The sequence below is a fragment of the Aspergillus pseudoviridinutans genome (assembly GCF_018340605.1).
Source record: "Aspergillus pseudoviridinutans IFM 55266 DNA, scaffold_9, whole genome shotgun sequence".
Classification (NCBI taxonomy): Eukaryota; Fungi; Ascomycota; class Eurotiomycetes; order Eurotiales; family Aspergillaceae; genus Aspergillus; species Aspergillus pseudoviridinutans.
Window position 1 is genome coordinate 264,405 of NW_025091289.1, and position 20,657 is coordinate 285,061.

The window sequence follows — 20,657 nt, forward strand, 5'->3', positions numbered from 1 at the left end:
TTAACATGCACATGGATTACAGAGCTTTCTAGCCTTGCTAGTATTTCCTTAATCCATAAAGGCCGGGTTTACATACTTGGTTAATGAAGTCCTTAAAACCTACAGAGAACACCTTCTGCTACAAGCTAAGCTAAATATCTATGGCATTACCAGATATATAAACTAGGTTACTACGTGATGTCTCATTAATTTAAAGATCAGGGCTCTTACACTAGTAATACTACGAAAACTATCCCACCTTGCAACTAATAGCAGGAGATTCCAAAACATTTACCTCCAGGGTACCGCTGCTGCTTTCCCTGTTGAAGACTCAGTCTTCTAAGAACCCCAGCCCACACCTTCCCATCCACAAGGACCACTCTTTGCAGCGTCCTTTCTTTAGAAAATAAGTCCTCCGTCAGAAGACATCAGGCGAAACTGCTGCTAATCACAGATATCTCCTCCTGAATTCCACTGATATTTGAGAGCTGACCCCTTCTCCAACAACCTAACCTTCCCAATCAATTTGATTGTCGAGCAACGACCCACCGATATTCCGAGACAGAATACCACTTCATTAGCTTCTTCTCGACCAAAATGAGACCGGCAATGCCACACGTGTTTGCTTTTGGAAATTTACGTCGCAGAAAAGKGTGGGGAGGCTTAGGCATGTTCGATTCGACAATCGGCACAGCTAGAGGGCAACTTCACCATGAACGGTCTGCAAGGCTTCTGAAGAATGCACAATAGGCAATATCCACCAGGACCAATCCACAGTCTACCACTGTCATCATGCAAATCCTCAAGAAGCGCTATAGACCCCGCTTCTATAGGGTCTCTACGCAAGGCCCAGACACCCCGACAGCTATCACTGCGCCATCCTCATAACTCCCAAAATCACGCCAAAGGACAAACTTCCCGTCCTAGCAGATAAATACCACATCGAAATGCCATCTGACGCCAAATTACCAGGGTGATGATCCTGATAGGGACACGGCGTCGGATTTTGGTTGTCGGAGTTATGTGCGATATACGCTGGAGTGGCGTACGTGGTGCGGGTGCTGTGTCGAGGTCGATGGAGTGGGAGACGTTTGAAGAGCAGGCATTGAGATATGTCAGTGAGAAAAAAGAAGTGGTGAGATGAGAGTAGCAATGCTGCATCTCTTCGCTAGAAGGGAGATATATGTTTAGTTCCAGCGATGATATCATCCTGGACAATGAACGTATATTTACAATGTTGAAACTCGTATCGCATCATAAATGTAAAGTCATCAATCTGATCACGCAGGATCTGAATACAGTCGGCATAAAGCTATATCCTCATCCCCTCATCCCCCGGCGCCTCGAAGATATGCGTCTGTCTCAATTCCGCGTTCGGATTCGTCTTCACATACGCCGGCGGTGGTCGTGGTCGCTCGGGGTACGGTTGCGGATAGAATACATGCTGCGATGTCTGCCATGTCAAGTCAGCCCTGTACGGTCAAATCAAGCATAAGCTGTACGTGGAGACTATCTCACCCTCTTCATCTCCGTTAGAACCTGCCGTTTCTTCCAGCGGCGCTGCATGATCAAGAAGACTACCACGAGGACGATAGCCAGAGCTGCGAGCGGGATTCCGATACCAAGGCCAAACTTGAGACTGTCGCTGCTAGTGCTCCCCGCTGTCTGAGTCGGCAATACTGACGATGTAGTCGATGTGGATGGATGCATCGCTCCCAATGTTGTCGCAAGACTAGTTGTGCCTGTACCGGAGGCCCCCAGGGCTGATGACGAGGTCGCAGTGGTAGTGGCAGTAGTAGTGGCCGGAGTGCGCGTCGCTCCGAGCGGAGTCAGCAACGAGCTTGTTGCGATGGTTGTATTCAGCGCAACCGACGAGCCTACAAGTTCCGAGTACTCGGGTAGGAAATCGGCGATGTGCTGTGTATTGACCCTGGTCGTGCAGTTGCATGCGGGCCCGTCCATGCAGCAGTAGGTATCTGCCGAGCAGCGATAGACGGTGTTGTGGATGTGATCCCCTGAACGTATTAGCATCTGCTGAGAATTTAGGGAGGAAGGAAAGAGATACGGAAGAAGCAGTAGCTCGGACACGCCGGCGAGTTCCAGGTCTTATCGGTGCAGCTGCCGACGACATAATAGGAGGCATCATAGAAGGCGCACATGTTGTTCGTCGCGCAGACGTAGGTGCTTCCTCCGCAGCAGGAGGATTCGGGGTTCTCTGGGAAACATGGTTGGTCGTTGATTGCGACTTCGCCGTTGGGGAGGTAGCATGTACGTGAGGCTTGGACTGAGATTGAGGCAGAAGTGAGAATCAATGTCCAGGCAAGCGACCACTGCATGATTCCTGCTGTACGGAGTAGAGATGCACGAGAAGTGGTGGAACAGAGAGGCCTAGCGTCACGTTCAGAACATCGATCTCAGATCTGGCGCGACCGTCATGGCGCTGGGTCTTAAATGTATCCTCGTGATGGCCCTGGCGCTAAATTCTGTAGTGTTGTCCCTGCGTCGAGAGAGGCGGCTATTTCATACAAATAATTAAATCGCCATGGGCTTTGAGAGGAAGATAAATATGGACATTCTTGGCATGGGCTCCAAGTGGGCTCGTCCAGGGTCTCGTCCAGCTTCAATTGGCGATCAGATACGGTAAATCACCAGGCGATCGCGCTGGGCCAATTGACGACGTCACCCACGCGCCTCTAGCCGCTCACCCCGGTTAGTGCTGACAACCATGAGGTGACTTCATCTGTCATTGAGATGGGCGACGATGAGAGAAATGCTTTGTCTCATGTGGAGATGAGACCGTCTCCTCGCGACACCACAGCACGGGATCATCATGTGGGTTCTTGCGCAGACTCAACACTTCCGGATATGGATCATTACAGCAGCAGTGACTGCTTTCCTGCTTGTTTCGTTCTATCTGTCGACCCAAAGATCGTCAGCGACAACTCCCATCCAGCGGCATCCAGACAATGTCGTCACAGATGCCACAGCTTCAACGGCATCCGCCTCTCCATGGCCAACACCATCACTTCAATTACCTGGCAAGCCCTTCACTCGAACAGTAGTGATCGCGAAACTCGAAGAAGAGGACGCTTCATGGATCGACACCCTCGTCCAAACCGAACCCCACCTCATCAGCGCAGTCTACACCGTCGACAACCCGAACGCAACACTCACCGTCCCCCAAAACAAAGGCCACGAGGTCATGGTTTACCTCACCTACATAATCGACCACTACGCCTCGCTCAGCGACGTGACGCTCTTCATGCACGCGCACCAGTACACCTGGCACAACAATGACTTCCTCAACTCCGACTCGGCGCTGCAGGTCCGGCGTTTGCGCAGCGAGTACGTGCTCCGAAACGGGTACGTCAATCTCCGGTGCCACCTTGATCCGGGGTGTCCAGATCACATCCATCCGACGGTGGCCGGGGACGATCTGCTGAATATCCCCGAGGCGGCGGTGTTTGGGAATTCGTGGCAGGAGCTGTTCCCCGGGGACCCGGTGCCGAGCGTTCTGTCGCAGCCGTGCTGTGGGCAGTTTGCGGTGAGTGCGGAGCGCATTCGGACGGTGGCACTGGAGAGGTATGTGCGGTATCGGGAGTGGTTGCTCGCGACGCCGTTGGAGGATAAGCTGTCTGGTCGGGTGTGGGAGTACTTGTGGCAGTGGTTGTTTACGGGGCGGGAGGAGTATTGTCCTAATGAGCAGGTGTGTTATTGTGAGGGGTATGGGGTGTGTTTTGGGGAGGGCGAGTATGACGAGTACTTCAGGTTGAGGGATGAATCGAGGGAGTTGGAGAGGAGAGTCGAGGAGCTGAATCAGTCTGAGGCGCCTGCGGAAGAGGACATCCGGTCACTGAAGGATCGTATCGACGAGTTGCATCAGAAGATGAAGGCAATCAAGAGCAAAGCCGCATCATAGACATGCGCAGTGTTTTGTACACCAATATCCCAATGTATATATACCCCGAACGTCTACCAAGTCTACTCTATTCTACAAACACATCATCACAGTTGACCGTCTCTCTCCCTCAACATCTCCTCGATATGCGGATTCAACCAGTACCCCTCCAGCTCCTCTCTGCCCATCGTCTTCGCCCCGGAAATCCACCCCTTACACTTCTCACTCCCGCAGTTACAGTTGAACGCCTGATCCATCTCCCACTCGGAACTGGGATAGAAGAACGTCAACGCATCCCCGACCTTCAACGGCCGATCGTCCACAACCCGCACCTCCATCTTATGCATATCAAAGTTCAAACTTGGGTCGCACGAGTGGTTGCAAAACACCAGGTCCGAGTTCAGCTCGATGTGACTGTCCCGGCCGGTCTGGACGGATGTGTAGGCCTTCTTGGAGGGCGTGGCGTTGGTGATTTTGGCAAACACGGCGCCTGCCGGGAGCGAGACGAGCGAGGAGGCGCTGCTTCCGAAGGCTTTGGGGGAGCGGTTGACTTGAATCAAGCCAGGATGGGTTGCTTGGGGGGTTGTTGTTGTTGTACAGGTTGTGGGTTCTTGGACGGCGATGGGTGCCATTGTGGTTGATAATGTTGTTCAATTGGGTCAATTATTTGAAAATTGTAAGATAAACCCGCGAGGACGTCAATTGAGGTGGTAGATATTGGTAGATAGAGTGGCAATTTGTATGTATGGGAGATATACAGAAATAAATCCTGAGCCGGGAGTGAGGTACCCCGCCTACTTATATGAATTGTGGGGTGATCCGATTCCTGCCGCTGTTCCTGTCGATGATGGCGTAGTTTGCATCATTTGTTTACTTGCTTCATTACTATAAGCACTAGCTAACTCAAAGAGGATTATGCCTCCCTTCTACCGAGGAATGCTGTGCAGCGGAAAGATGGAACGTGGTTCTGTGGGTCCGACTGAGCTGTTTGCGGTGGTCAGTATCTATGCCGAGGCACAATTGTTTACATCTACATAAAACAATTGCCAACTGTCTTAGGAACGGCACCGTTCCCTTGGTCCGCTAGCTATATTAGGCTCCATTAAGGTTCTGCATAGCCTCACAGTCTGATTGGCATCTGACAGGACGGTTTAGTCCATCCGGTGAGCATCCACGTGCAAATCAATTCTAGCAGGTTTCGGTTTGACTTTCATACCGGGCGATTTACTCCATCAGGATAGGCAATTAGCAATCTACGGAGTATGGATATCCCACATGACATGCAGGCCAGCGATGTATCGCGCCACTATGCACATTGTTTCATATGATCAATTCAGTCTGACTTGCAGCTCCTTGCCATCCAACCACCGCTCCAAATTCGCAGCCGCCTCCTTATACCACCCATTGATCAGCTCCTCTTCCCCATAGCCCATATGTGGCGTCAACAGCACCTCGCTGCGCCCATCAACACCCCAAGCCGTTGTCCGCCATGGACTGTCAACAGGTAGCGGCTCTGGATCAAACACGTCGAGCGCCGCACCCCGGATCCGACCCGCGTTCAGCGTCTCCAGCAGCGCCCGCTCATCAATCAGCGGACCCCGCGACGTGTTTACGATCATGGCCTCCGGCCGCAGCGCAGCCAGCTCCTCCGCCCCGACGATCCCCCGACTCCGCTCAGATAGCACATAATGCAAGCTGAGCACGTCCGCCCGACGCAGGAAATCGCCCTTCTCCGGCACCGCCTCGAAGCTCCCCGCCGGCAAACCCTGCGCGGTCGCTTGCTCGTCTGCCCTTTCCTGCGTCAGGTTCGTCGACCACGCGATGACCTTCATCCCGAACGCGAGGACCGCGATCCGCCCGACCTGCGCACCCAGCTTGCCGAGTCCCAGCAGCGCCAGCGTCTTGCCGGACAGATTGACACCTAGCGAACCCTGCCATTTTCCTGCCTTGACGGCTGCGTCGTCGCGCGCGATGTGCCGCGCCAGAGCGAGGATGAGAGACCAGGTGTGTTGGACGGTGGAGTTGACGCCTGGTGGTCGGCCGACGGTTCCAGCGACGGGGATCCCGCGCTCGGTGAGAGCGGGGAGATCGAGGGATAGATTGCGGCTTCCGGTTGTTAAGAGGAGCTTGAGGTTGGGGAGGGCGGCGATTGTGTCACGGGCCATGGGAGTGCGCTCTCTCATGGCGAGGATGGCGTCAAAAGGGCGTAGGCGGGCAATCAGCTGCTGCTGCTGCGCGGGGTCGCGCGGGTTGAGGGTGTCGGGGAAGTAGGAGATGTCCACGCGGGAGGTGAGGTGGGCGAAGTGCTTGCGGGAGAGGTTTTGGTAGTCATCGAGGATGGCGAATTTTATTCTGGACATTTTGCTTATGTACGGACCAATTTCTTGATCAATTGGTGCTTGACGAAGCTGACTTGGGGTGTTGAGATATATTTCTGGTCATGGCTAAGAGTATAGCCGTGAGTCATCCAACCCCGCATGGTCTTCCGCTCTCGGATATTGGATGTTGACAATCACAAGTCTACAACAACTTCAACGGCCTGGCCAGCACGCTCAACCCCCCCAAGAGAGCTGTCACTCCCGTAAACACAATCAGTCCTCCATATCCACTGCCGTACCCATACCCCGCCGTCCACTTCTCCCCCGCCATCAATGCCTCGCTTAACGGCCCACTAACCACATTCCCGATCCCCCGTCCGGAACACAAGAATCCAAACACAATGCCCGGATCAGCATAGGCATTCTTCCTCCGCACTTCTCCCAGAATAGCAGGCCACGTCGACGTGAATGAGCCCGCAAAAACGCCATAGGCCACACAGAAAACGAACAATGGCGCCAGACTAACCGCGAAGCCCCACAGCAGGAACGTCGCCAACACTGTTCCAACAGTCGAGATGAGTATACAGGTTGTCGCATGGCAGCGGTCAACCAGCGAGCCCATGATGACACACCCAAAGACCGAAGCAAGGTTCAGCAGGATGACCGTCAGCGATGCGGTGAGGTTATTCGCTCCCAGTGAACGCGCATATGTCGGGAGATAGATCGTGGGAAGGAAATATCCCAGCGCCTCGATGATGTTCCMCGCTTGGTAGATCAAAAACGTCCGATCAAGAACGAAAGAGAGGTTGAACGTGCGCATGCTGGACGACGCCGAGATAGGCACACGCGGTTTCACAAAGTAGAGCAGAGGCGCCGCAAGAACGAACAGGATCACGGCCCAGGCGCGCAGGGTGAACCGGTAGCCGTACGTATTTAAGAGCCATTGTAGTAAAACCGGAAGCACGACACCCGCGAGACCTGTCCCTGCCTGTCCATTTTCAGCAAAAAGTACCACAGTATAAGCAATAGGAGAGGAAACTCACCCACATAATCCCAAACGCCAGCCCCTTCCGTTTCGCAAACCATTCATCCATGAAGATGATGGTCGGCGAGTACGCGACACTCGCGCCGAGTCCATAGAACACACCCTGGGAGATGATCAACTCCGTTGTGGTCTTGGAGAACGAGCTGAGCGCCAGGGCCAGTGACATGGTCACAAAACCCGCGGGTGCGGCCCAGAGGCGTAACCGCGGGAAAGCAAGGAGGATGCCAAAATTTACGGGGGCAAGGAGATAGTTGACGCCCTGGAGCGGTGATCAGCAGCTGGTCTTTTGTTGTACGTTGGTGGGGAATTTCTTACCATTGTGCATGTTCCGATGATGGCGATATTGCTGGACCCTTGAAAGGGCTCATGGGTGCTGTAGTAGTCCTGGAAGATACCAAAGGCGAAGGAGAAGCCTGAACCTGAATTAGGTCTGCTAATATTGATCGATTGTGTAGGTGTAGGAGCTTACCCCATATAAGGGCCTCTATCATGAAACATGCCGCTAAGAAAAGCCAGGCGTCTTTCCCGCCATCCATCGGAGGGAGCTGTTGATTTTGTTCGTGGTCATGATCTTGAATAGAGCTTAGGGATTGTTCTTCTGAGCGTAGACGCAGTTGAATATCTGATTCCATCTTGTCACTTTGTCGTCGATATGTTGAAAGAATAATGGTTCGAGTTGACTCTGTTGGGTCAGATAAATGTTCGGCTTGTTAAACCGAAGGGCGTGGGTGGGTCAATCACCACTTCACTTCCCACTTCTCACTTCGGTAACTGATCCCGACAAAGAGGACTTTTCCTCACTCGCTATTGACGGACAGCAGATGGATTTGATAGTTTGATGGTGTTGGCATCACAGCAGACATATCGTCAAGTTATCTTCAGACTCGATGACAGCCACATATATTCTCTGCCACGTCCCTCCCGAAACCGAAGACCAACACCAGGCCAAAGGATGGGCCTTGCTGCTGGGTATTGCTAAGAATAAGCTTCAGTTACTATTGACATTCCCACTTCACCAGGCCAATTCGATGAAGCATTTTTCTCTTCAACATGCATTTACTCACCGGTTCATGTTTGCTTGGTGCAAAGGGGACTGCAGAGACCATTGCTACAAGGCAGAACCTTGTTCCTACTTCATTCCTGCCAGCCTAAAGATCAAAAGGAAGAAATTAATATGCCCATATGTGCCGACTACTGCCATATCGTGATCCATATTGATGATTTCGGTGCTTGGAGATGGGAAAGAAGCAGCAAAAGGACATGATGCTGATAAAGGATATTCTCATTTACTTTTGTCTCGTGCTTACTATGAGCAGTATAGATTATGTGAATTATTGCTGTGCTTCATTATATTAATACACTAGGTGTGACTCAAGGGGTCTCAGCAACATTGTACACCAGCTTTTCTCCGCTGACCTTTCCCTCTCTCATCAGCTGCAGGCCATTCAGCACACCCTTCAGTCCATCCGGATTAACCTTGGGACGGTGCGGCTTGATCTTGCCCTCTGCCAACAGCTTCTCAGCGACAGACCAAAACTTGATGCCAAACTCGAAATTTTCTGGCTTCGCAGGGACTTCGTTGTCGCCAAACTTGAACGCCTCACCGACGACAGTGTATCCCAGGGTCCAGCGATCGTTGACATTCTCCCGCTTAATGGGAACAACCAGAAGAGCAGTGTACTCTCCACCCTCGGTGCTCAGTGCCTCGTCGCAGAACTTGGCGCTCGACTCCAGCGAGATCGTGTCCAGCACATACTTGAGCTTATTGTCGGTGGCCTTGCGGATCTCCGCCGCGGCGTTGGGATCGTTGTAGTCATACACTGCATCGGCACCCAGGCTCTTGACAAGGTCAAAGTTGCGCGGCGAGCACGTCGTCAGCACCCGGTAGCCGGACAGCTTGGCGAACTGGATAGCCAGGGTACCCGTGGCAGAGGAACCGCCATAGATCAGGAGAGGCTGAGCATCCTTGATTGGCTGTTCGGGCCAAGCGATTTTTAAGGACTGATAGAGCGATTGGCCGACAGTGGTGATACCGACTCCCAGCGTGGCGGCTTCCTGGAAGCTCAGGTTATCAGGGATGTGAATTTGCAGATCACCCTTGGCGACGATGTACTCGGCAAAAGTACCGTCCTCGGGCTGCACGGCGTTGGAGCCGTGAGCGAACCCGCAGACTCTGTCGCCCTTCTTGAAGGGCTTCTTGACGGCCTTGCCCACTTCCTCGACGATACCGGCGTAGTCGCAGCCGACTAGCACGCCAGGAGGAGCCAGGGAGTCGATATGCTTCCAGTCTGTGGGGTTCAAGGCCACGCTGACGGTCTTGACGAGGATGTAGTCATCGCGCAGCTTGGGGATGGGGCGGTCGGTGACCAAGCTTGCCTGCTTGGGGGCGGTAATGACGACTGCTTTCTGGGTAGACATTTTGATTCTGCTATATATTTTGATGTACTAATTCTTAGGAAGTCGTCGAGAATGGAAGAATTTATATATACAGCGAGGCGACGCTTACCAATGCTTAAGAATTGACGGTAGAGGGGGGTGGGCCCCATTACGTATTACATCATGACGATCAGTCACGGAACCACTACCGCATTAAACAGTGTCCGAAACTTTCAAGGGTGGGAAACCTTTTGTGCTTGATAGTGTAACAATGCAATGCCTATTGAGACGTGGGTTTTCCATTAATTGATTTCTAATCAGCTTCAGAATGGACGATAGGGCGGAATATACCTCGGCATCTCCGGATCGCCGGATTTATGCAGCGGGATTACCAGCAGGGGGGGTGCATAAGCTCTTGCTCTAACCTGGAACAGCCTAGGCCCCGCCCAGTCGCCCACGCTATCTTTCCCATCCACGGGGTGCCTTCCTTTTTGGGTTGTGCAGTATTTATCAGAATGTTCTAGTATATATGCTGCATCAGACGAAAATTCTCCAAGGCTTGTTTGACACCTTTTTAGCTCGAAGGTTTGAGTGCATTTGACATTATCCTCTTCTGCTCAGCCTCTTAGGTGGGTTCAACACTGAGTATAGGTACATGTATTTCCCGCCAGATTCGAGATTTGGCGTCTGCTTAGTCGCGGGAAAAGAAGAGCCAACAGGCCTGACTTCTTCATGGATTAAAGCATCTGCAGAAAATATTCTCAGCTACGACAATTCGCTCCTGGCGTCCGATCTGTAACTCATAACGGGGGACTTCGATTTGTCTTTGATAACCTTGTAAAGGAAATAGCAGAGCTTCGTTGAATGAAGTTGATAGGATGCAATCCAGGTACTCGAGGTAGCAGGCATTGGGTTCACCCTAGCAGGTATAAGGAGGAAGAGATTCAAAGAGACAACAAAAGAACGCGATATTTAAAGGCCATCGCGTAAATTGGTGTATCTTCCGCCAGCACGTTTTGGTTATGGGAGGATCCCGCGAATACAGCCTGTCGAGAAAAGTGATGGTACMATCACGAGATACCCTCGTATTCGCAAGTAGACCGTTTGTTTCAATAAAATGGTCTCTTAGCGAGTACCACTAGTAGTTTAATATAAAAGTGCTATAGTTAAGCTTTCCTGGCTCGTCCAGCTATGCTTTGAGCGAGTACTAGTGTACAACGTCCCTCCATCGTCGGGCCTCCTCATTGACTGTAATCATATCTTCGTATAACTCGCGGCAGCTACTACGTCTGCTGTGCGGCGGTAGAATAATTCAGAAAAATTAGCTAACACTACCGTTGTTAGTTATCAGACTTGACAATGGCAGCCTTTTTCTCCTTCCATTCCTGCGCGATGGCCTCCCACTCCTTCACTTCACTGTCTCGTAACTCGCCTGGGAAGAAGGTTCCTACCATGCTCTTCCCCAGCTTCTCATATCTTCTCTCCACTTCCATCAAAGTTTGCATAACTTTGACTTCGCCAACGACACCGACAAACTCAAGCGGTACGCCATAGGCAGCTGGTGCCCGCTTCCAGCCCGCAACGAAGATATTTTGCAGCATTCCTATACCTCCAACCGCAATCAAGTACCATGAGTCCTTTTGCAGAGCGGATGCCGTGATCAGCAGCGCAACCCATGCCACCCCTAGACTGATAATGGCCAGCTGTGAAAAGAGAGTGATCGGTGGAGAGTTAATCTTCGCAAACCCCGTAGCAAGGTCCTCCAGGTCCAAGCCATGACCATTACTAATGATGGCGATTGCATGCTGGGACCCGTTTCCACGCGTCAAAATGAAATTCTTCTTGTCCCGAGCATCCAAGCGGCGACAAGCCCACTTCTCGACCTTCCAATGCGGCAGCGCCCCAGTGCTGTAGCAGAGAATGATGGCCGCGGCGGTGACCAGCATGACCCCCCAATCTCCATTAAGCCCCAATGGGATCGCAGCTATTCCCAGTTGGACCACCGTGACAATAACACCCGACCAATGAAGCAGATCGTGGCCGGGCTCCCCATGCGGCAGCTTGGTGCTTGGCTGCCAAATACTGACAACTAATCCGGCTTGCGTAGGACGAGGCACTCGGCTCCCCGATCCGGGGGATATTCTCTCCTCATGCTGCTGGTCAAATTCCCAGCGAGCCTTGATAAGAGACTCTGTTTTCTCCCGGACCGGCTCCCCCATCCAGTACTCATAATCTCGCATCATCCGTCCAAGAACCCAGGAGTTATTCCCACGGACATAACCGTTCTTGCCATTGATAACAGAGCAGGGAGTGTCCGCATCTGGCATAAGCCTGTATTCACCGAGCGCGGAACATACGGATGACGCCGCGTAGGAGACCCAACCTTAGAAGCGGATAAGCCAAAGAAGCAAAAGATCTGTCTCATTTCTGGTTGTACACACCAAATGAAAAGGCGACTGGGGTAGTCAGACCCCCCGCCAGCTGAGCGAGAGCGCGATGGATCAAGTCACCTCCAACCAAGAGAAGGATAGTAAAGGCATAATTGGAAGGATTGGACCATTGATCCGCAAATGCAGCACTTGGAGCCCCTGGGTCGAAGTCGCGGCGGGTGAAGAGGAGTTGGAGAGTTGGGGCCATGAAAGGCAAAGGAAGAGTGGGGTAGAGGCCTAGAAAGGTGTACAATTATGCAGTGCAGTGCAGATAGTCAGTGGATTTTGTTGAAGCATTTAAGTAGTCTATAATCATCAAAAAGCTCAACAATCAAATTGCGCAGCAAGCTATCCGCTAGCTGGCAGTGCGGGGTACGTTGGGTATATTAGTATATCTTAAAGCTGAAATCGATCAGCCTCACTAGGCAATCCGTGCAATCTTACGAGACCAAGGAATGCCTCTTGCATTTTGATCCCTGCTAGTCTCAGTTTCGGCCCCCAACCTCGTTAACGCAATACCAATGAGAAACGCAGAACTTCCATCATTATAGCGTACTATGTCCTAATAGACTCTAGTCGCCAGTAGTGCAGAGTTCTGCGGTAGGGTAGGCTCAGACTGTTATGCTCTCACGCTCAGACCAGTAAGCTCCGTTTCCAGAGGAACGAGCGCTTAGCAGCCTGACACAGGTTTGCACCCGTTGAACCCAGTAAGCGTCTTCAAGAGAATCATTCGAATACCTTCCCTGCAGAATTAGGGAATCAAATCATATGTGTAATCAACATTCCAACATAGCGATATTCACTCTACCACTGTACCCAAGAGGCCGAGTATTGAAACATTCAGAGAATGGTCTAGGAGCACCAAGAACTAGGCTACCTAACATTGAAATAGAGTTACTGATCTCCAAGCGCTCCCTGAAATCTCTACAGAAGTGATGAGATTTCTAAATGTTGCTATCTGCCTAGTTGTGGCCCGCATACGGAGAACCTGAACCGCAACGAGAACCTCGAATGTTATAGCTAACCAGCGGACCGCTCTATACGTAGACAAGGATAAAACGCTCTATGCTTCCTTAGATCCTTTCTGGAATAGTATATATTTAATTTTGTTGCATGAGCTAAGTGAACAATGTTCATTGGCCGAGGATAGTGGTTGTTCAGCTGGACCGCCGTCAGCTGAGTTAACGAAAATAATAGGCCACTACCTGGACGCCAACAAAATTTGGGTATTAACTGTTCGCTCTAAATTTACTAACCCTTAAGTCCGTGACTTAAAGCAGCTACACGGCCCCTCTGCTTACAGCTTACCTACCCACGTCGACTCGCAAATGTATACGAACATTGTCACTCGTGCCGACCACTACGGAATCTACGCGCTGCTTCGCAGTTTGTCAGTTTAGCTTGTGTGGGACGCGGAGAGCAAACGAAAAGGAAAAAGCCTCTGAAACATAACATGGCAGAGTTAGCTGTCCAGCCCCACTGGGCTCTGAGCAGGACCCAGGTCTCTGCTATTCTCGACCAGAATACCTACCATCCAGCTGAAACGGGGTCTGGATTGCTTCCCATCGAGCTCAGGTTCATGCAGTTTGGCGAGACAGGCGAGGCTGGGAACTATGAGTTGATCAGCATGGCACAGAAAAAGGCACGGATTGAGCAGTGGTGTCGGGATGCATTTGCTCTCCTGGATCCAAAAAATGGGGACCTAGGGTCACACCTTGAGCGGCTCGATGCCATGTTTTCAACACTGGTTACCTGCAACTTCCTGGTCGACAAAAGAGATCTAACGAAGGATGATATTGTAGGCAAAACGTGTGCCTTGCTGGCCCGTCTGCCCCCACAGCCCCCTGAACTGCAGTTTCAGTATGAAAGCAAGGGCGCTCAGTCAGACCTGGACAGTGCATGGCCAGTCGAGTACTTTCGCGCATACCCTACCGTTACGGGTCAGCCTGAGGAGTCTCAGAGTAGATATATGTGGACAAATCTTCGGGTTCTTTCCAGACCAAGTACGAACGTCGTCCGCATTGCTTTGTATTTAGTGATGGAACGGAGCGGGGCCTTCACACTTACCAGCGCCTATTCAGATACCATAGTCAGCTTTCTTGACGCCGTAACAGACTTTTGCCGACGTTCAACAACTAAGGCTGATGCACAAGCTTGGTTCGTCGTGCAGGCTTTTCTGTGGGCAGCATGGCATCAGACCGTGATGTTACAGCTTTGGTACGACGCCACAAGACAGCTGAAACTGGGCTACTCGTTTGAAAGACACAATCATCTTATATCCAGAGAGATTCCTTCGGTGATGCCGGGGCGAGAGATCGTTGCGCGTTCGAGACCGAGATATATGTGCAAATGGGCGTTTGAGCTGCTTCGGTCCGATCTCAGCTCGGTGACTCAGGATTTCAGGAGACTCTTTGAGATCTACGAACTTCACTTTGGCGACCGTGCGCCCCGCTGTAATCTTGCTGCTGGAGGTGGTAGGTCAAGGTTGTGTGACGGCAAAGCGCCGGGAAACTGCCAGAGATTCGAGTCCGAGGGTGTCCAGATTCAATCTGCTCACGATTTCGAGTGTCCTGGTTCCGCTTGCAGTTTCTTAATCTGGGATGAGCAGTCTTACAGGAGCATCAACGGGGCGAGGGCAGTCTGTCTGGAGGAGACTGATGAGAAATCCATTCGATATCGTCCCATATCTAATCAGACTATGGCTATATCTCATGTATGGAGTCACGGGCAAGGGGGCCGACCTGAGACTGGGTTCAACATATGCCTCCACCGGAGATATACCGCACTGGCTCGATCCTTTGGATGCACGTCTTACTGGATGGACACGCCTTGTATTCCAACGGATGACAAGCTCCGAGACGAGGCGATCGCCCAGATAAATAGCAACTTCATCAATAGCAAGGTTACTTTGCTTGTCGATAGAGACCTCATGGAGATTGATATCAATCCACCGACTCTACAGGCGAAGGAGGCCATATTAGCAACAATCGTTGTTTGCGACTGGAATGTTCGTGCATGGACCCTTCTCGAAGGAATGCGAGGGCGATTGAAGCTTCACATACTGTGCAAAAACAATCATGTTGTCTCCCTGGTGGACGTTCTCTCCGACGTCTTATCACAAAGTAGTCTCGCATTTGTATCGCCATGCTTAGCCATTCAACACTACACCCCTACCCAAAATCAGCATTACAAGTTCATGGAGCAAGAAGCCGTCACGACAGAGCAAGCCACTTGCCTCTTGAACCACAGACATGCCACCAAGGACCGAGACGTGATCATGATCTGGAATCTGGTCTGCAGCTCGAACAAGGTAGTAAAGACGGCCGTGGATTTTTGGAAGTTAACAGTGGGACAACCACTAGCAACCGGCTTTCTCGTGTCTAGTGCCCCGCGGCTCAAGGGCCGTGGGTTAAGCTGGGCGCCATCACGCCCAAATCTCCTGCCCCCGACGGCCGGCACACCCGATGGGAAGCAATATCCCGCCTTTGATGGTCAGAACAGCGTAGCCGGTCGAATCCTTGCAGAAGGCTTCAAAGCGGAATGGCTTATGTGCCCGATCCGCCGTGCTAAAGCTCTTCCGATCTGGTACTCGTTGTATACTTATGAGGCCAAGTCCCGTTTTGATGCTTACTATAAGATCTACAACGAAGGTGCAAACTCAAAGATGGATCTGAGGAGTCTTCTCAACCTTCGATCCGTGATTGCACCGCTCCTTAAACGGTATCGCTGGGTTGCTCTTTTGCTGCCCGCCCTTCGAGAGCGATTGAGTTCTGGAGCTGCGATTCCTCCCAAGCCGTTCCCGTATCAGGGGGAAGCTAAGGGCACATTGGTTGTTGTTGTGGCCTCGAATGATGGTGATGAGTGGGAGTGGCAGTTTGTGCATGAGTGGGATACCAAGTTCCAGCTGCCTGAATTTCAACTCAAGGAGCTGCTAATAGTTTAGAACAATGATGCATCTTTCCACAGTACTGCGTCTACTGGATACTCTGATTAATCACATTGTCTGGAGCCCGGCACATGAATAGACGCACACAATCTCACCCAGACCATGGACTTGCTTCGTCAATTTTCCTGTCAGATGGGCTTGGACCCTGGTGTCTGTATATATTGCACCGCACAATAAGGTAGGCTTCCGAGATACAGAATCCAACCATCTCATCATTCTCTACCCTCACCCCTGTACCTATGATAGAACATATGTAATCTGGTGATCCTTGTTATATAGAGAACAGACTGTACGGTCAATTATTAAGTCTCATCTTCTACTAGACTGCTAGTCAATCATATAAACTAAAATATATCTAATAAAAATAGGAGGTCGGTATCTTAACCTTTGTAACCTTCACCTAACCATACGTCGCATCTGGCGTCAGCCTCTTGATCTTTTTGGACCCGGAGAGAGGTAGTAAAATGAACGACGCGTTTTATTCTTTCTGTTTCTTTTTAATGTTTGTTCTTTCTACTTTCTCCGCACAGGATGATCCTTAGTTACCTTTGTCCAATGTGCAGCGCGGCCCAGGGTACGACATGATATGCACTAGATGTAAAGTGAAAGACGCATAAAGAAACCTGTGCTCCAGTCCAATCATACCCATGTAAAGTCCTTTATTGGCAAGTGTGTGGTCAAGGAAGCGCGATACAAATGTGCACAAATCGTCGTGAGCCCGCTATCGGCTGGCAAAGCCATATGTCTGCCATTTGGACATTTTCGTTCTCAGGCACCATGCCTCGACTCTGAACTTTGGACGCTCCGTCACCCGGCGACGCACAAAGCCGTCCCATTCGTATTCGTCCCACTCAGCATCGATGTTTAATTTTCAGGCAACTTTCTCGAACGGTGTTGTTCAGTGTCTGAAGTAACTCGCATTGTGAATGGACTGAATATTTATTGAAGGACTGCCGTTAAACCTCTACCGAAGAGCTGGTCGTCGACGTGTCATGCGAGCTTTTATGTCAAATCTCACATGAGGCGGCCTTGCGGGAAAGTCATCAGAAAATCAACTCAAGAGGACGGCCATTATAAGGAGCCTTGCCGGCCCCAAACCTTGCGTTTCTCTCTACTTCGTTTCAATGGTTGATGACTCAAAATGGAGACATATCAGCCCAAACACGTTTGGCCAGAAGAAACTCGGGGCCTTGTCCGGAGAGAGGCCAAGGGTCCAGTATCTGCTGCTGAGTTTCAGTCAGATCGTCGATCTATAGTGGTGGGCAAGTGCACCACGAAGTTGCAGGGAACATTGTCAAGCTGCACTCGTTGGTCACCACGATTGAGGATAGTTTATTCCTAGAAGAACTTCAAATGTTAATCTCTGATGTTAGAGATAATAGAGAAAGCTCAAGCAGGCACCTTGTACGGTCTGGTTCACCTACAACGATAGGAATTCATCTGAAGAGGTTAAATTGCTGGCTGAGCCGGGCCAATGCCAGTGGGCAATTTCGGTATTCATCCTGTCATTAGTGTGTCTGGCATTAAGGGAATTGCCCAATAGGGTACGCCGTACAGAGGGGCGGATGCCATTTAATCGATAGTCATCTGTGCAGTCGCTATGTTTGAGCGAGACTTTCGACTCGCCGGGCGTTGCCAATTATCCCATGGCATCTTTTGTCACTCGGGCTAGAGCCTCCCAGGACTGAGCAACATCAGGTTCGCCTTCTGGATTATCAAGATCTTCAAACTCATCGCCTTCCAGCTCAATCTTGTCACCGTACGCATCATGTGGGTGTAGATGGGAATGCTGGCAGTACTGTCAGGCATCCTCGAACGATTCAAAATCATCATAATCTATGGTTTGAAGGTCCTCAATGCCCCGGAATGGATGATGTAACATAAGCTTGACTCTTGCAAAGTCATCAGGCTGCTCATCCCTCTTATACATGTGAATAGCCGCGGATAAGTGTCTGCCCGGGATTCTGAGCCGGAGAAGTATTGAAGAAGACCATATGATGACGTTCGTCATCCAATTATTTTGATATTCTCGCACAGAACGGCCGTATCTGGATCGAAGGAGTGGACATGCACAACAAACATGATCCTCCCCTTCAGGGGTCCTCAGCAATCGCCTCACCCTTCCTCAGGATCCTCGGATTTGGTACCTAGATTTCCTCTAAGCCCGTTGGAAAGGAGTTCTTCAGCTCGGGAAGAGAAGCACCATCCTTCAATTGTCGATTCGTTGCCGTAATAACTGACCGACGCCGCGCGAACGCGCTCAAGTAAAGCGTATCGAGCTGAGTTCGTTAGCTCTCCCTGCTTGTCGAAATGGAAGGATGTATCTCACGGTAGTAGAGAATGAGAAGATTGGTCAATTTCACTGGGTCCAGGACTGCCAGTCTAACCAGACTGGGAAGGGGCTTTATATTTCCGACATTCGTTGACATTTCCGTATGAGCTGATTGAATCACTCTTGAGGGAGGCCGTACAGTAAAAAGCACAAGCCATCACAAGCGCGACATAACCCCCTCGATGAGCATCAATCGACACCCGATGCCCTTCGACTTCTCTCACAGCTTCATATATTCTGCAATCTGTACGTTGCTCAGTCATTGAGCAAGTCGGACAGCAGTCTCGGCAGCAACAGAAACGACTCACGTGGATTAGGCCTTGGTTCGACCGCAACAATGACTGCAATGTGAAAGTTGGCGTGGAGACGATTTCGCCTGCCATCCGCTTTCATTGTAGAATGCGGCTTGATTATTGATAGGTTAGCAAACCACAAGCCCCACGAACGGTACTATCTACTTCATTTCGGCATTTCGGCATTTCGCTGCTTCTCTGAGCTTATGGTAAAACCCTTTCACTTTGACGAAGCGCAACAACGATGGCCGATGCACAGAAAGGCTGGCGGCTTGGAAGATCAGCTACCCGAGGATGTCGAGAGCCGGGGGTTCTAGCTTGCCAATGAGGAGTTTCGCATATCCTGATAAATGACTAATATCAGCGACTTTGTCCGTCCAGCGCAACATATTAGCAGGAGAAATCAGCATACGAGCACTTGCCTACGTGTTCCTCCAGACATGGTGAGGCTGACTAGAATTTCACGGAGCGTACACAGATCGGACAAAGAACCTTCGACAGCCGGTTCACGTAATGACCACATAACCGAGAGTTCCACGCCCGCGATGGAGAATGGTTCAGGAACAGTGACTTGATGGAAGTGCAAGGTTTGATGGAACAGAGTGACAAATGGTGACTGATTGACATGTCTCTCGCCAAAGGCAAAGAGGAAGGTGATCAAGACCACAATCTCTCCGGAAGTTCTTCCCTTTGGCTTCAGTACTTCCTTGTATGGAGCGGATCACTTTGACAACAAGGATAAAAGATGCGGATTTGAAATGTCCGTGCCCATCCAAGAACAGAGACATGTTTGATATCATGAGGGTTTCTTGATAGAGAGGTGAGCGAGAGGGGAAGAGCAGATGAGAAGATGAGAAGACGCAGAAGGACGCCGAGTGAGTATAAATCACTAGGTAGTAGGCAGGTAATACGCGAGACCCGTCACGGGCGCCGTGGAATCTGTGTACCATCCCATTCAGTGACGACCCTCATCGATTGATTCACGGAATGAGGCCAATAGCCATTGATTCACGTTCCCTTGATCAACCTTGTTTGCCTTAGTTCCACCACCTCTATCCAGCTTGCGCCAGAGGGATCTGTTTGACGAGTGTTTGAGTACCAATATACTACCGTAATCCTGTTCTCAATTTGGTAAGGCTCCTTAGTGGACATAATAAGTGCATCCTCTACCCACAAACCCAGGTAGCCTGCCGAACACGAGTCAACTGTGCTATGTCTCATTCGAATCTCCACTTGATTATTTAGCTATAACGGCTCTGATGCTTAGTTCTAAAGGCAAGAAGCATTCGTAATGTGTCCGGCGGATTTCCTGTCGAAAGCCGCAAACGCAAAAGAGAACTCCCCGGGTCAGTTCTACTGCAAACACCTGAGCAGACATAGATGCCGACAGCCGTCGTCACTACAATTAGCCAGCTTGTAGCCACCGCGGCGTCATACAAGTCCCGGTCAATGATACGAACGCCTATTCAATGACTACCCGTCCTTCTGCAGAGTAGCTCCGTCCGCTTGAGTAGATATTTGGCGTTTGTCCGTATAGCGAGGATTCGCAGTATGGAATTTCGGGATCCCGACGAACAGGATGCATATGTCCGTACTAGCAGAGCCTATGGGATTGCCTCTTCCTTGGACAAGATGAACAGTAACTGAAGAATCCATTCCTAGTTCCCAGGATTTTCCCTCATTTTATAGTTTATGAGTTTCGTTAAATTCAAGTCTCCTATCAGCTATTCCATACTTGAAAATAGAATACTATTGCCCGGTTGATCTCGACAACCCAGTAAATATAATCGCCGCCAAGTAATATGCCTTGAGGGCGTTACACAAACCTAAGCCAGATAGAACAGTACAAACAAAGTCTGCAAACCCCGTTTGGGAAAGTATCGGACTTGCTATAGCCTTCAAAGCCTGATGACCGATTGACTCATATACGCAATCAAACCAATTGGACTATTAAATCTGCAAGGGTTTTGCCGGGTCTATTGCCCCAGGCATGATTCCGGGCCTAGTGATAGGCGCATGCCCGCAAGCAATATAGTATCCT

The 20,657-nt window shown here is 50.7% G+C and overlaps 8 protein-coding genes across 8 annotated transcripts; 2 read left to right on the forward strand and 6 right to left on the reverse strand.

Annotated features, from left to right (window-relative positions):
• Window positions 1-1,291: 1,291 nt before the first annotated feature.
• On the reverse strand, window positions 1,292-1,941 carry Asppvi_010915 (uncharacterized protein; the record flags this gene model as incomplete). Its single annotated transcript, XM_043306751.1, has 2 exons — window positions 1,292-1,432; window positions 1,498-1,941. 2 exons carry the CDS (start codon window positions 1,939-1,941, stop codon window positions 1,292-1,294), a joined length of 585 nt encoding a protein of 194 aa, XP_043162686.1.
• Window positions 1,942-2,809: 868 nt separating this feature from the next.
• Asppvi_010916 (uncharacterized protein) lies at window positions 2,810-3,898 on the forward strand (the record flags this gene model as incomplete). Its single annotated transcript, XM_043306752.1, has 1 exon — window positions 2,810-3,898. The coding sequence occupies one exon, from the start codon at window positions 2,810-2,812 to the stop codon at window positions 3,896-3,898; it is 1,089 nt and encodes a 362-aa protein (XP_043162687.1).
• An 86-nt stretch (window positions 3,899-3,984) lies between these two features.
• Asppvi_010917 (uncharacterized protein) lies at window positions 3,985-4,509 on the reverse strand (the record flags this gene model as incomplete). Its single annotated transcript, XM_043306753.1, has 1 exon — window positions 3,985-4,509. The coding sequence occupies one exon, from the start codon at window positions 4,507-4,509 to the stop codon at window positions 3,985-3,987; it is 525 nt and encodes a 174-aa protein (XP_043162688.1).
• Window positions 4,510-5,205: 696 nt separating this feature from the next.
• Asppvi_010918 (D-2-hydroxyacid dehydrogenase family protein) lies at window positions 5,206-6,237 on the reverse strand (the record flags this gene model as incomplete). Its single annotated transcript, XM_043306754.1, has 1 exon — window positions 5,206-6,237. The coding sequence occupies one exon, from the start codon at window positions 6,235-6,237 to the stop codon at window positions 5,206-5,208; it is 1,032 nt and encodes a 343-aa protein (XP_043162689.1).
• A 160-nt stretch (window positions 6,238-6,397) lies between these two features.
• On the reverse strand, window positions 6,398-7,872 carry Asppvi_010919 (putative MFS monocarboxylate transporter; the record flags this gene model as incomplete). Its single annotated transcript, XM_043306755.1, has 4 exons — window positions 6,398-7,183; window positions 7,239-7,499; window positions 7,556-7,653; window positions 7,710-7,872. The coding sequence occupies 4 exons, from the start codon at window positions 7,870-7,872 to the stop codon at window positions 6,398-6,400; spliced, it is 1,308 nt and encodes a 435-aa protein (XP_043162690.1).
• Window positions 7,873-8,611: 739 nt separating this feature from the next.
• On the reverse strand, window positions 8,612-9,658 carry Asppvi_010920 (zinc-binding alcohol dehydrogenase family protein; the record flags this gene model as incomplete). Its single annotated transcript, XM_043306756.1, has 1 exon — window positions 8,612-9,658. One exon carries the CDS (start codon window positions 9,656-9,658, stop codon window positions 8,612-8,614), a length of 1,047 nt encoding a protein of 348 aa, XP_043162691.1.
• A 1,298-nt stretch (window positions 9,659-10,956) lies between these two features.
• Window positions 10,957-12,253, reverse strand: Asppvi_010921 (uncharacterized protein; the record flags this gene model as incomplete). Its single annotated transcript, XM_043306757.1, has 2 exons — window positions 10,957-11,999; window positions 12,058-12,253. 2 exons carry the CDS (start codon window positions 12,251-12,253, stop codon window positions 10,957-10,959), a joined length of 1,239 nt encoding a protein of 412 aa, XP_043162692.1.
• A 1,245-nt stretch (window positions 12,254-13,498) lies between these two features.
• Window positions 13,499-15,988, forward strand: Asppvi_010922 (HET domain protein; the record flags this gene model as incomplete). The annotated part of the gene is made up of 1 exon (XM_043306758.1): window positions 13,499-15,988. The coding sequence occupies one exon, from the start codon at window positions 13,499-13,501 to the stop codon at window positions 15,986-15,988; it is 2,490 nt and encodes an 829-aa protein (XP_043162693.1).
• Window positions 15,989-20,657: the final 4,669 nt, after the last annotated feature.